This window comes from Physeter macrocephalus, chromosome 15 (genome assembly GCF_002837175.3).
Source record: "Physeter macrocephalus isolate SW-GA chromosome 15, ASM283717v5, whole genome shotgun sequence".
Classification (NCBI taxonomy): Eukaryota; Metazoa; Chordata; class Mammalia; order Artiodactyla; family Physeteridae; genus Physeter; species Physeter macrocephalus.
The window spans coordinates 755,649-771,331 of record NC_041228.1 but is presented as its reverse complement, the minus strand read 5'-3'; the positions used below and the strand labels follow the sequence as shown (position 1 = coordinate 771,331).

General features: G+C 51.0%; 1 protein-coding gene across 1 annotated transcript in view; it reads right to left on the bottom strand.

Moving 5' to 3' along the window:
- The window catches only part of IQANK1 (IQ motif and ankyrin repeat containing 1), a 30,665-nt gene that overhangs the window by 14,188 nt on the left and 794 nt on the right, over positions 1 to 15,683 (bottom strand). The window contains 1 exon segment of the mRNA XM_055091317.1: positions 14,840 to 15,145. Within this exon segment, the coding sequence (XP_054947292.1) occupies positions 14,840 to 15,145 (306 nt within the window).

Genomic DNA, 15,683 nt, shown 5'->3' with positions numbered 1-15,683 from the left:
GTGGGGGCTACTCTTCGTTGTGGCACGCAGGCTTCTCATTGTGGTGGCTTCTCTTATTGTGGAGCACAGGCTCTAGGCATGCGGGCTTCAGTAGTTGTGGCGCGCAGGCTCAGTAGTTGTGGCCTGTGGGCTCTAGAGCGCAGGCTCAGTAGTTGTGGCACATGGGCTTAGTTGCTCTGTGGCATGTGGGATCTTCCTGGACCAGGGCTGGAACCTGTGTCCCCTGCATTGGCAGGTGGATTCTTAACAACTGCACCACCAGGGAAGTCCCTCTCCTAAGACTTTTTATAGCAGCATCAAATGTAGAAGTCAATGAATCAGTATTCACAGAATTCCAAAGGGAAAAGAGTAGCTCCAGAAGATCCTGCACGTGGTTCTGCTTCTGCCATGTCAACGAAGGAGGTTAGGACCAGTCTTCCCAATGACAGCAATAGAAAAGATGGACAGGGCTTCCCTGGTGGCACAGTGGTTGAGAATCTGCCTGCTAATGCAGGGGACACGGGTTCGAGCCCTGGTCTGGGAAGATCCCACATGCCGCGGAGCAACTGGGCCCGTGAGCCACAACTACCGAGCCTGCACGTCTGGAGCCTGTGCTCCTCAACAAGAGAGGCCACGATAGTGAAAAAAAAAATGACGGACAGAATGAATATGCTGTAAAACATGTCTGAAGGCACTGTAAAGACGAAGGAGGTGAGCTCAGGGCAGGAGAGCGCAGGAGTGGCCCCAGACCAGCAGACAGGCTTCCCCTGGCAGCAGTCACCAGCGCCAGAAGCACAGCACCAGGGGGAGGGCAGGGGCACGATGTGAGCAGGGCTTCTGCAGGTCTCAGCAACAAGGGGACAAAATCTGTATTCCAGAGCACTGGGTAAGGGCTTAGGGTTGCCAGGTTTAGCTAATAAAAATACAGAACATAATCCTGAGGACATACAGTAAGAAAGGATTTATTGTTTATCTGAAATTCAAATTTAAATGAGTGTCCTATATTTTATCTGGCAATTCTATTGAGTAAGAATCCTGAAGAACTCCATCCTTTGGGAAATAAAGCAACCCTCGTGGGAACGGAATCCTCAGCTTCAAATCACTCAACCCCCTGACTAGATTCAGGTAATCTGAGTTGCCTCTAGCCTTGGTGCCTACCAGAAACTAAATAAGTCTCCTCTGGAGGAAGATGTCATTGTCCAGGACTTTAGCATACCTCCAACATTTTTAATAGGCAATGTACAGCAACCAAAAAATATCAGGCTAATGAGGAACCAAGATATGAGTGAAAAACAAGAAAAATGATGAACAATAGAAACAGACCCAGATGCAGCCAATAATGGAGTTCTTGGACATAGACTTTACAAGAATTATGAGTGATATAGTCAAGGAATTAAAAGACAAGACTGAAAAGTTTGGGCAGAGAACTGGAAACAATAATAAAGAACCAAATGGAAATTCTAGAATGTAAAAATACAAAACATAAATTGAGAGCTCAATGGCTAAGTTTAACAGCATAATAGACATAGCTGGAAATAGAATTAGTAACCTGGAATACAGTACAAATGAAAATATCCAGATTAAAGACAGAGAGACAAAAGGAAAGGTCTGATGCTGATGTCATGGGAGTTGCAGGCATGAGGGAAAGAGAGGATGGTAGCAGCGTTCAAAGAGAATTTTTCAAAACAAACAAGAGATCAAGTCAGAGCTTTGATACGCATGAAGGATCCCAATCAGGATGAGTACAAAAACAAGCAAGCACACACAAACACCAGAGCACACCATAGTATAATTGCCAAAACCTAATGAAATGAGAACAATCTTCTTTACCCCTTCAAAGGGATAAAAAAACAGTTTTTAATGCAAAATAAACACACCTTTGGACAAACAAAACTTTAGGAGGATTCAGTAGCAGCAGACCAACAATGAAGAGAAAAACAAAAGAGAAAGAAAAAAGGCAGAAGAGACAAAGCCAAATGGGACATGGAGGTGCAGGTAGGGAGGGTGCATTGGAAAGAATACTCATAAGAGTTGTGCCAAACGGTAGCACCAACATCACAGATATATGAGAGCTAAAACACACAAAAAATAATAGCATATGTATTGGAAGAGGGTAAGTGTAGTTAAAAGGGCTAAGATTCTTGCATTGTCAGAAAAGTAGAGAGTTATAGTAGACTTGAGAATTCGAAGATATGTTGTAAACTCTAGGGTAACTACTAAAGATTAGTAAGAGAACGTTGTGGCAGACACACACTAAGATGATGCCCTGTGGCTTATGCCCTGTGTGAGCCCTCTCCTTGAGTGTGGGTAGAATCTGTGAAGTAGCTTTAATCAGGCAAAGGTGATAGGCTGTCACTCCCATGGTTACATTACATTCTGGAAGATTCCATCTTAGCAGACTGACTCTCCTGCTGGCCTTAAAGAAGCAAATGGCTGTGTTGAGAGCTGGCTGCAGAGGGGCCATGTTATGGGGAGCTGTGGGTGGCCTCCACCCAATAGCCAGAGAGAAGCCAGGACTCAGTCCTCCAAGGAGACGGATACTGCCAACAACCCAAATGAACTTGGAGGTGGAGTCTTCCCCACTCAAGCCTCCAGTGAGACCACAGCCCCAGCTGACACCTCGACTGCAGCCCATGAGGTCCTGAGGGGCACCAGGTGGGTCACCCTTAGATGCCCGACCCACGGAAACAGTGAGATAGTAAATATGCGTTGTTATAAGGTGCTAAGTTTGTGGTAATTTGTTATGCAGCACAGAAAATACAAATTTATACCTAACTGCTAAGAGGAGAAAAAATTGGAATAATAAAACATTTTAACAGATTAAAAGAAGGCCAAGAAGGAGAGTAAAAAGGGACACCAAGTCAATTGAAAATTATGAAGTAAACACTAAGATGAGATTTAAACACACATATGTGATTGATTACATTACATGTATTGGGTTGGCCAAAAAGTTCGTTCTGGTTCAATACCTGCAAAGCAATCAATGTACTACACCACATTAACAAATTGAAGAATAAAGATCATATGCTCATCTCAATAATGCAGAAAAAGCTTTTGACAAAATTCAACATACATTTATGACAAAAACTCTCCACAAAGTGGGTATAGAGGGAAGATACCTTGACATAATAAAGGCCATATATGATAAGCCCACATCATACTCAATAGTGAAAAATTGAAAGTGTTTCCTCTAAGATCAGGATCAAGACAAGGATGCCCACTCTCACCACTTCTATTCAACATAGTTTTGGAAGTCCTAGCCACAGGAATCAGATAAGAAAAAGAAATAAAAGGAATCTAAATTGGAAAGGAAGAACTGTCACTATTTGCAGATGACATGGTAATGTATGACTTTAGGATAGAAAAATCCTAAAGATGCCACCAGAAAAGTACTAGAGCTCATCACTGAATTTGGTAAAGTTGCCGGATATGAAATCAATATACAGAAATCTGCTGCATTTCTATACACTAACAATGAACTACTGGAAAAAGAAATTAAGGAAACAATCCCGTTTACCATCGCATCAAAAATAATAAAATACCTAGGAATAAACCTACTAAGGAATTAAAAGAACTGTACCAGGAAAACTATAAGACACCGATAAAAAAAAATTGAAGATGACACAAACAGATGGAAAGATATACTGTGTTCCTGAATTGGAAGAACTGATATTCTTAAAATGACCATACTACCCAAAGCAATCTGTAGATTCAATGTAATGCCTATCCAAATACCATGGACATTTTTCACCAAACTAGAACAAATAATTTTAAAATTTGTGTGGAAACACAAAAGACCCCAAATAGCCAAAGCACTCTTGAGAAAGAAGAACAAAATTGGAGGAATCACACTCCCTGACTTCAGACTATACTACAAAGCTACAGTAATCAAAACAGTATGGTACTGACACAAAAACAGAAGTGGAGATCAATGGAACAGGATAGAAAGCCCAGAAATAAACCCATGCACCTGCAGTTAATTAATCTATGACAAAGGAGGCACGAATATACAATGGAGACAAGACAGTTTCTTTAATAAGTGGTGTGGGAAAACTGGACAGCTACATGTAAAACAATGAAATTAGAACATTCTCTAACACCATCTACAAAAATAAACTCAAATGGATTAAAGACCTAAATGTAAGACCAGATACCATAAAACTCCTAGAGGAAAACATAAGCAGAACACTCTTTGACATAAATCACAGCAATATCTTTTTTGAATCTGTCTCCTAAAGCAAAGGAAATAAAAGCAAAAATAAATAAATGGGACCTAATTAGACTTAGAAGCTTTTGCACAGCAAAGGAAACCATCAACAAAATGAAAAGACAGCTTACAGAATGGGAGAAAGTATTTACTAATGATATGACCAGTAAGGGGTTAATATCCAAAATATAATAAACAGGTCATACAACATCAAAAAAAATTTTTTTAATGGGCAGAGAACCTGAATAGACATTTTTCCAAAGAAGATATACAGATAGCCAAGAGGCACATGAAAAGATGCACAACATTGTTAATCATCAGAGAAATGCAAATTAAAACCACAATGAGATATCACCTCACACCTGTCAGAATGGCTATCATCAAAAAGACCACAAATAACAAATGTTGGTGAGCATGTGGAGAAAAGGGAGCCCTGGTCCACTGTTAGTGGGAATGTAAGTTGGTGCAGCCACTGTGGAAAACATTATGGCAGTTTCTCAAATAACTAAAAACAGAACTACCACATGACCCAGCAATTTCACTCCTGGGTATATATCTGAAAAAAATGAAAACACTAATTGGAAAAGATACATGAACCCCAATTTTCAGAGCAGCATTATTTACGATTGCCAAGATATGGAAACAACCTAAGTGTCTATCAACAGATGAATGGATAAAGAAGATTTTCATCTATATATATATAACAATGGAACAATACTTAGCCATTAAAAAAGAATGAAACTTCATCATTTACCACAACAAGGTTGGACATGTCCAGTATTATGTTTAGTGAAATAAATCAGACAGAGAAAGACAAATGCTCTATGTTATCACTCATATTCAGGATCAAAAAAAAATAAAACAAAGAAATGAATATAGCAAAACAGATGAACAGATATAGAGAACTAGCAGCTACCAGTGGGGAGAGGGAAGGGGGAGGAACAAGATAGGAGTAGGGAATTAAGAGGTACAAACTACTGTGTATAAAATAAATAAGCTACAAGGCTATATTGTACAACACAGGGAATACGGTCAATATTTTATAACTATAAATGTTTTATGGGACTTCCCTGGTGGTGCAGAGGTTAAGAATCCGCCTGCCAATGCAGGGGACACGGGTTCCAGCCCTGGTCCAGGAAGATCCCACATGCCGCGGAGCAACTAAGCCCGTGCACCACAACTACTGAGCCTGCGCTCTAGAGCCCGCGAGCCACAACTACTGAGCCCACGTGCCACAACTACTGAGCCTGCTCGCCTAGAGCCCATGCTCCGCAACAAGAGAAGCCACCGCAATGAGAACCCTGCACGCCACAACGAAGAGTAGCTCCCACTCGCCGCAACTAAAGAAAGCCCCTGCGCAGCAACAAAGAGCCAACACAGTCAAAAATAAAAATAATTAATTAATTTAAATAAATAAATAAATAAAAATAAATGTTTTATAATCTATAAAAATTGTGAATCACTGTTATACACTTGAAGCTAATATACATCTTGTAAATCAACCATGCCTCAATTTTTTAATTAATTAAAAATTTAAATTTAAAAATAAATAAAATAAAAATGCAAAACTATGTACCTCCTACAAATGTTATTTATTTATTTATTGCCATGCCCCACGGCATGTGGGATCTTAGTTCCCTGACCAGGGATCAAACCCACGCCCCCAGCAGTGGAAGCGGGGAGTCTTAACCACTGGATCACCAGGGAAGTTCCCCTCTTTGCAAATTTTAAAGTCGACATCTACGATTTTTCATAATAAGTTTAAATAGTTGCAAAAGATCAAATTTGTGGTATATGATAAAAATTTAAAATAAAACTCTTACTTTGTCAATGGATTACATATACCATAACCACTTCATACCCCTCATCACCCTTTTTAAAATATACACAAGCAACTTCTTTTATAATTAGAAATAGCACCTAGTGACTTTCTCCTTGAAATTTTATATCTATCCCACTTTCTTCAAAGATTTGTATCCTAATATATTTCATGCCTTTTACTGATGATCCTGTAATATTTCCTGTAATATATAGTCATAATAAATTCTTTTGAAATTCAGTTTTAAAGTTTTCCCCGTAAGTACAAGGCTCTACATTAAAAAAAAAAAAAATTCTCCTGCACTGAGTTGTCGCTACTGTTAGTGTTAGCACACAATTGTTCAAAATGACTAATATATTACAAAATTTGGCTGTGTAATCATTGAACATAAGGAGTGAAAGCTGTGTAGGAAAGGCATACTGTAGTGAAACGGGTGGGATTTGTATCCGACGCACCTAGCAGCCCGGCCGCCCCCTCGCTCCTGCCTGCGCCCCTCTGCACCCCCTTCCTGCTCCCTGACTCCCCGCTTGGCGCGGACACCTGTCAATCACGCGCGGACTGCTGCGCCCGCGTGGCTCCGGACAGCTCCCGTGGCCGTGAGGTCCACCTGCCCTCCGGCTCTGCGCGACCCCACCTCTGCGCTCCGCTCGTGCGCCCACCGCCCCTTCACCGTCAGGCACCTGCCCTTCTGGACCGTGCCCGGACGGCTCAGGAGAGGTCAGGCCCCCGGCGACCCCTCCCTTCTGCCCGCTCGGAGGTCAGAACAGCAGGGTGAAGTCCCAGCAGCCCGGGCCGTGCTGAGCTAACCACCCTTCAGAGCACGTTCCCGGCCCCCACGGGCTCCCCGACAAGCTTCCGGATTCTGATCTCCCCGACAGCTTCTCTTTCTTCCCGTGGTAAAGGAGACGGCTGTTTCTGAAAGGGTCCCTGTGCCTCCGTGTCCCCTTCTTGGTTTTTTTAGACTTTCAACAGCTGTTCAGCCAACTCTCATATTAAAATCCGTCTTTTAAATTTCCTTAGTCTCTTGTTTTCCTGACTGCACTCTGACAGGTGCCAGAAGGTGCCAGGAAACAGACCCTAAGAGGTACTAGCATGCAATCTACTCAGTCATGTTTTTGTCCTTGACCTGGCACCGAGCTCCCTACCAATGGGAAATGAGATGCCAGTAATCCAGGTGAGAAGCGGTAGGTGTCACAGCAAACCAATTCGCACCTGCACCCCTCCGGGAGGGAGCCCACAACCCGCCCCGGTGTGAGCAGATCTGCCCCCCAGCCTCCCAAAGGGCCCTGTCCACTTACTAGAGTGACCACGCCCTGGAGGAAGGGCAGCAGCTGGACTTCTCAGGGACTAACCTCTGGTTCTGAATCGATTCCAGGGGCCCCCAAACACCACTGGGGTCCACTAGTCAAAGTGGGGACTTATCCTGCACAGAAGATGGAATTTGGCTCCAAGTTCACATTGTATTGGTCCTGGTAGTTCTGCAGATCCACCCTATGGTTGTTTCCCCGGGTCCTAAATGTTTTAAGTAAAATATATATTGTCAGATGCCCTCCGGAGAGGCCCGCGTACCAAGACGGAAAGCCAGCCAGAAGCCGAGTCCCTCATCCGAGGTCCCCAAGGGAGCGAGCCCTTCCCCAGTCGAGCCCCAAGGGGAGACCACAGCGCCAGCCAACGCCTGGTAGCAGCCTGTGAGACACTGAACAGAGGGCCTCACTGAGCTGTGCCTGGATACCTGACCCACAGAGACCACGCGGTAACACAACAGCCACTAAATCTCTGATCTGTGAAGCCGCGCTAGGTAACTGACCCTGGCGCTCCCCCAGCCGGAGGACTTGCCAGGAGCGGCAGGCACAGCGGAAGCGGCTTCTCTCGCTGTTACGTCTAATGACCCACCGAAGGTATTTTTGTTTCCTCTCTCCATGACTCTGAGGTCCGCTGGTTGAGAAGTCTTAGTTGCCAGGATAGGAACACTTCCACCAGGTGACATGAGGATGGTTTGAATTGGACACTGAGACCTCTGCCTGACCACTAAACTGGCGGACAAAGAAGGGAGTCACTGCGCTGACTGGGGTAACAGATTCTGACTACGCAGGAAGGTCAGTTCACTGCCCCTCACGCGGGTAAGGAGGACTGTCTGGAACCCAAGGTATTCCCTGGGGAGCCTGTTACTCACACATCTCATAGGAGACGTCAACGCAAAACCAAAGCAACTGAAAACAAACAACAAACAAATAAGCACCGATTCAAATCCTTCAGGTAAAGAACCCAGACCAGCAGGTGTCCTAGCTGAGGGCAAAGGGCACATGGAATGGGCAGTGGAGAGAGGGAGCCCATGGTCAGTTACGGAGATGAGAACAGCAGTGGCTGTGTCTGTTTCTTCCTTGTTTGTTCCATGTATTTGTATGTATTGACTAATTTCCTTTTCCACTCTGTTTTATTCTCCTATATTTTATGTCAGGTTTGTTGGTGTTGGTAAGCTTTACAATTTTGTATTTAAGTTTCAGGAAACCCAGGTTCCAGGTGAGACGTGAATGAATTTAAGGTGCAATTAATATCACCCAGGGATGTAGGGGCCCCAGGACATTGTTTTCACTTTTTGGAAAGACAGTGAGACCACCTTCTTCCACACCCAGGACAGCTGCAGCGTCAGGCAGAAGCACACGCTGCCGCGTGGGAGCGCACACGCGTGGGAAGGGCGCGTGTGGAGGTCACAGCCCAGGGCCGGGAGCGTCGGTCAGCACGCCTTCCCTCCCGGCATCAAGCCCACCCTTCCGTGGTCCGCTTCGTGCTGCTGGGCCCGCAGCACACCACGCAGCTCCTGTGCCAGCAGGGGGCACGAGAGGGGACCTGCAGGCAGGAGGCAGCCAAAGGGCTCCGCTCTTCTGTCTCCTTGACGCTCTCGTGCTGCCCGGGCAGTGGCCACACTCGCCAGCATTAGCCGCTGGCTCCGCACCAGAAGACGTCTCCTGCCCCTTGGCCAGAGGAGAGCGGTCTTACTGACCCACGATGACCTCGCCTGAAGTCCCTAGGTCCCCCTTTGCTGCCCCCAGGCCAGCAGCCAGAGTCAGGGGTCAGAGCCGATGGAGCGGGGAACTACAGGTCGGCTCCAGAAAGAGGCGAACGACTTCCAAACAAGGTTGGTTTGCTCTGACGGGAAACGGCTAATGTTAGCCTTGAAGCCTCCACCTGACTAGGACCCCCGGGAAGGCTCAGAGGGCACCCCTTCATCGAAACAATGAAGAAACACACCCGTGAGCTCGGTGGTGGCCCTCCCCTGGAGGCTGGGCTGGTACTGGGGAGGCCAGATTCGCTGCCCTAACATCAATGCGGTGACGGGATTCCAGGACAGAAGACGCCAAGCAGCGGCACTGAACTCTCGGAGGTAAGATGGTATCGCGATAGGCGGCAGGCGCGGGGTGCGGGGGGGTGCCGTCAGGAGGCCTTGACCCGGGCGAGAGGCAGGGCAGTCTACGGGCTATTGCTCCGTTTGTGCAGTCAGAGAAACACCAGGCTCTGCCAACCAGAAATCTGACAGCAGCCACTACTGTCTCGTTCCCAGACATAAGTCAAGGTCAAAGAGTCACAGCTCCTAGATTGAAGAAGATGCCAGATGCCCTTGGAGAAGGACCGTGCGATGCCTCTACCAGTGCTCTCCCAATGCTGACTATTCTCCCAAGCCTCCCCTGGAGGGGTCGGTGGCCTCTGCCAGCGTTCACTGGGCACTGGGAGATTGGGATTGACATATATACACTATTGATACTATGTATAAAATAGATCACTAATGAAAACCTCCTGTATGGCACAGCGAACTCGACTCAATGCTCTGTGGTGACCGAAATGGGAAGGAAAGCCAAAAAAGAGGGGATATAAGTATTCGTATAGCCGATTCACTTTGTTGTACAGTAGAAACTAACACAACGTTGTAAAGCAACTACACTCCAATAAATTTTTTTAAAAGTCCATTAAAAGTATTAAAGAACAAATAAAAATAGTAAGGAATTCCTGGGACAACATCTAGGGTAAGGCAGAACCCAAAGAGATAAGCCCAACATTCAAAGCTGCTTAATCCTAAGGGCATTTGCCAAATATCAAGCAAAAGCTATAAATCCAAAGAAAAAGAAACAATTGATAAGCGGGACTTCATTAAAATTAAAAACTTCGGGACTTCCCCGGTGGAGCAGTGGTTAAGAATCCACCTGCCAGTGCAGGGGACACGGGTTCGTGCCCCGGTCCGGGAGGATCCCACGTGCCGCGGAGCGGCTGGGCCCGTGAGCCGTGGCCGCTGTGCCTGCGCGTCCGGAGCCTGTGCTCCACAACGGGAGAGGCCACAACGGTGAGAGGCCCGCGAACCGCAAAAAAAAAAAAAAAAAAAAAAAAAAAGATACAAATGATAAAGGACCGTTATCTGAAATATACAAAGAACTCTTAAAACCCAACAGGAAGAAAACAACCTGATTGTAAAATGGGCCAAACACCTGAACAGACACCTCATCAGAGAACATATACCGATGGCACATAAGCATATGAAAGCCGCTCCATATCATCTGTCCTCAGGGAAATGCAAATTAAAACAACAGCGAGATAGCACTCCACACCTATTCCAGACAGGCCGCCAGACGCAGGTGAGGGCGTGGAGCCGCGGGAAGTCGCATCACTGCTGGTGGGAACGCAGGACGGCGCAGCCGCTTTGGGAGACAGGCAGTTCCTTATAAAACGGAATATACGCTAATGATTCGGCAGTTGTGCTCCTTGCTATTTACCGAAAGGAGCTGAAATGTTATGTTCACATCAAATCCAGCACGCGGATGTTTACAGCAGCTTTATTCATAGTTGCCAAAACTTGGAGGCGACCAAGATGTCCTTCGGTGGGTGGGTGGATAAATAAACTGTAGTCCATCCAGACAATGGAATGTTATTTAGCACTAAAAAGAAATGAGCTATCAAGACACAAAAAGCCATGGAGGAACCTTAAATGCAGATTACTAAGTGAAAGAAGCCAATTTGAGAAGGCTATAATACTGTATGATTCCAACTATTTCACATTCTGGAAAAGGCAAAACTGTGGAGACAATAAAAAGATCGGTGGTTGTGAGGGGTTGAAGGGGGTAGGAGGGATCGACAGAACACAGGGCAATTTTAGGGCAGTGGAAATACTCCGTATGGTACCACCGTGACGGCTACATGGCATTATACATTTGTCCAAACCCACAGAATGTACAACGCCGAGACCCTAACGTAACCTACGGACTTTGGGCGATTACGGTGTGTCTGTGTAGGCTCACCACTTGCCACCACTGTCCTACTCTGGTGAGGGATGTTGATAATGGGGGAGGCTATGCATGTGTGGGGACTGGGCATCTATGGGAAAGCTCTGTGCCTTCCCCTCAATTTTGCTCTAAAAAAATAAAGCCTAAATTTAAAAAAACGAACAACGACAAAAAAAGGTTTGAGGAAAACAGGTGCGGTGGGGCCCATCACATCTCCGTTAAACCGCGGAAGACGGTGGATGACAGGAAACTTACACAGGCAGAAGCAGCAATCAGGGCTGCCAGGCTGGAAGTGGCGTCTCCACCGCAGCAGAGCCACACGGCCCCTGGCGCTGTGGCGTGTAGCGGCTGACTGGCCATGGCTTTCTCCTCCTGTCCGTGCCTGCACAGCGTCCATGCAGCAGGCCTTCCCTGTCCTGTCTCAGGACCACGGTTACTCTCTGGCTTCCCGTCACCATATAGTTCATAGGGACGGAGGAGGGCAGAATGCCAGCCCCCCAACGACGTCCTTGTCCTGTTCCCGGGAGTCGGTGAACACACTGTGTTACATGGCAAAAGGCAACCAAGACTGGAGATGGCACTAAGGCTGCCAGTCAGCTGACCTTAAGATAGGGAAACCGCCCGGGATTATCTAAGTAGGTGCAACGTGATCACAGCGACCTTACAAGTGGAAGAGGGGGACGGGGGAGAAGCAGAGGAAGCTGTGACTTTGGAAGAAGGTCTCTGACTTTGAAGGTGGAGGAAGAAGCCACCGGCCAAGGAATGTGGGCGCCTCTAGGAGCCTGAAGAGGACAAAGACACAGATGGTCCTCTCGAGCCTGCAGGAAGCACGGCTCGCTCGCCGAGACCTTGATTTTAGCCCACTGAAGCCCGTGTCGCGCGGCTAACCCACAGACCTGCAAGATGATAAATCTGTGCTGTTGTAAGACACTAAATGTACGTTAAGTGTTCTTATAGCAGGTACAGGGAACTAATACAGGAACCTGGGTCATCCTGACAGTTCACCGATCCAGGAAGTTCCAGAGGGTGGGAGATAGAACCACGCTAATGAAGTTTTTAGGGTTTATAGATCTGGGACATGCCAGGGCACCTGAAAGGAAAAAATAAATTGCTACGCCTTGGACCTCCTTCCGTCAAGAAAGAGGCCCAGCGCTTGGCAGCCCTCTCAAGACTCTGGAGCAGCAAGTGCCGTATTCGGGAACAGCGCCCCACCCACGTCCTGGGAGACCCAGAAGGCTAACGGCCAAGCCCAGAGATCATGGCAGAGGCGTGAGCTGCCAGGCTGCCAGGCCAGGTGGCCAGCAGGTCTGATAAGCTGAAGGTATTTGCGGGGAGAAGGATGCCGTGTGGGACCTCCGGCCAAGCCGGTGGGAGGGCCGCGGCACAGACTTCGGGCTCCAGAGCAAGGCTGCGCCTTCCCTGGTAGAACACAGCTCTGGGTCTGGAGAACAGCTCCCGGGATGCTGTCGGCCCCAGTGGAGCCTGGAAGTCCAACTGGGCACCGGAGGACAAGCAGCCTGAACTCCCCACCCCGAGCCGGGGGCCTCGCTCCATGGACTTGAGGCATCGGGCACACACAGAGCCATCCTTTGCGACAGAAAGGACACATCCAGCGGGAGGAAGACGTCCACACCCCTCTCTCTGCTGAGGGTCGGTGCCGCTTCCCAGGACCCCAGCCCACGCCAATGGCATTCCTGGGGGAGGTGGTGGAGGAGGGACTCGGGCTGGATTCCCAGAGCTCAGTCCACACGGGGACACCACTCAAACTGACCACCGCCACATCACAGCTCTTCTCTCGGGAGGTCCCAAGGGACAGCGGAGGAGGGAACTCTCCCAGGGTACCTGGTTCTCAGCTTCCCGTGGATGGGGAAGAGTGGCCTGCGGTGCGCAGGGCACCGGTGAAGGGCTTGGCTGATGCACTGGGAGCCTGAAATGCACAAGCCTGGAACAACAGTGACAGGCAGGCCCAGGGAAGGGCATGCGGATGGACCAGCAGCGGGGGCGCGGGTTTGAGGGCACCAAGCACGCGGGGTGGCTCTGCGTCTCACGGTGACGCCCCCAGAGAGAGTCCACTGCAGAGGAGGCATCAGACACCCAGGGAGACATCACGACTGTCCTATAGACGTCGGCCAGCCTTTCTCCTCGGCCACCCAGTGCTTAGGCAAAGGCCCATGAACAGAGTGGCCGTGGTGGCAGAGGAGCTAGTGACACGTGGGCCCACAGCGCAAGGCCCTCCAATCAAGGCTGATCTAGACCAGACCCCGTCCTACCAAGTAACCTTCTTTATATCAACTCACACCCTCGGGCGGACAGTTTGGACAGATCACCGGGAACGTGGGTGGTGACGGGAGGCCGGGGAAGATGCTCTCTGGATGGACTGCTTGGAACAGACCCAGGGCGGGAAAGCAGCTTCTCCACGTGACGCTGGCCTGTTGCGGACTCGGAACCCCTACCTTGTAAGGCTGGGCTCTGTTCTAGAAGATTCAGTGGGAGCCCACTTCCCACTACAGAAACCAAAATGGGGGGGGCAGACATCCGTCCCTCCTTTGCCTGACAGTGGGTGTATGACCTAAGGGCAGACCGGACTCCTCCCCAGGCGCCGGGGTCTTGAGAAAGAGACACCGGGACATGGACAATTAGAGACAATCCTCAGCGGAGCTGCCAAGTCGAGGGCACAGCAGCGGCCGCGGCCTCTGGACATCCTGACGGGACGTCCTCTGGGGCCTGACCTGCCCGTGTCCTCCACCTCCTCTCATTTCTGCCTCTTGCCGAGCCCCAGCCCCCTGCTGCTGGACACCCTTCGGATACAGGCGTTGGGCATATATAACTTCTATAAAATTGAGTCAGGACTCTGCAAACCTGCTGTGGTCCGGCTCTGTCCTCAGGACAAGGCCAGCCTCCTTGCCCTGGCCCGCGGGGAGGTCGAGGTACAAAGGAGACCGGCGGTGCTGGGAGTTGATCCGGGGTGAGCCCAGCACCGCCCAGGGAAGGATCACACCCGCACGCGAGACTGGCTGCTGGCGGCCACCAGCCCGAGCAGAAGGGAGAGGCCGGTTCGGAGCCGGGTGCGCGGCCAGCAAGGCGGGAGGGAGTGGAGGAAGCCGGAGCGGGAGCACAGAGAGCCGTCCTTGGGGGTGGGGGCTCGGGCACAGGCTCGGCAGGGCGCAGTCGCGGGAGACCAGCCACGCGAGAGGAAGGCCGTGCCGGGTGTGCGCTCCGGACGCGCCGTGGAGCTCGAGGACACCCAGGGGAGGGCTGGGCCGCGCCTGGATGTGGGGCTGGGCCGCAGGAGGAAAGACTTGGGTAAAGATTCGGCGCTGGAGGCCGCTGCCGAGAGGCCACGGCGGAGGCTGCGCGCTGAGAAGACAGGGCCGGGGACGGAGGGCGCCCACCGCCGTCCCCGGCTTGCCCGCGCCCCGAGGTCGGCTCCCGCCACGGCACGCGGAGCGGCCGGCGGGGCGGACCGGGCGCTCACCTGCAGCGGGAGGCACGGGGAGAGGGGCTCCGCGCACACGGGGCCCGGGCGCCCCCTCCCGCCGGCCGCAGCCGGGGCCCGCGGGCGCTCACCTGTCGGGGCCTCGGGGCGCGCCGGGGGTGCGGGCCCCGTCGCCGGCTGGCTCCTGTCTCCTGGCTTCCCGGGGAGGGGGGCGGCCAGCGCGGCGGAGGTGCGGGCGTGCACGGGCCCCCGGAAGAGCGGCCGCGTCCCGGCTGTGCAGGAGCGGCCGCCCGCAGCCGCGTCGCGAAGCCACCACGACGGGGCCACGGCCTCCGCCGCCAACACGGCCTCCGCCGCCAACACGGCCTCCGCCGCCAACACGGCCTCCGCCGCCAACACGGCCTCCGCGAGCGCCCGCGGGCAGCACCGCCCCGCACCTGGGGCCCGAAGCCCAGGCTCGCGAGCCCAGGTGTGGAGACGCCTCCGGTGGGCGGACGCTCCGCCCGCCCCCCCCAACACTGCCCCCCGCCCGTGCCACTCCCTCGCGGGGCGCCCACCCTGCTCCCCGGCGGTGCTGGCTGTCGACCTCCCCGCCGAGCCTCTGCGGAAAGGGCCGCGCGGGAGGGGGCGCAGCGGGCGGGGCTGGGCCAGGCAAACCGGTCGAGCCAGTGTGACAGAGCGGGCTGGGATGGGGCCCTGGGCGTGGGCGTGAGTCAGCGGCCCCGGGCTGGGGAAACGCTGGGGAGGAGTCGGTCCCAAGCCCCCCTCCCACCGGGAAGCGGGAGGCGGGGGGCACCAGCACGCAGGCTGGCCCTGCCCCTCCTCCCCCAGTTGCGTCCCCAGGGCTCCACAGGCTGGCCGGGTGGGGTCTCCTTGGGCCCCTGTGGGCTGAGCAGCCGGACCCCCCAACCAGGGCGTCCCCAAGAGCCCTGCCCCACCTCAGGGCAGGCCTGCTCTTCCTACCGCCCCATCTCA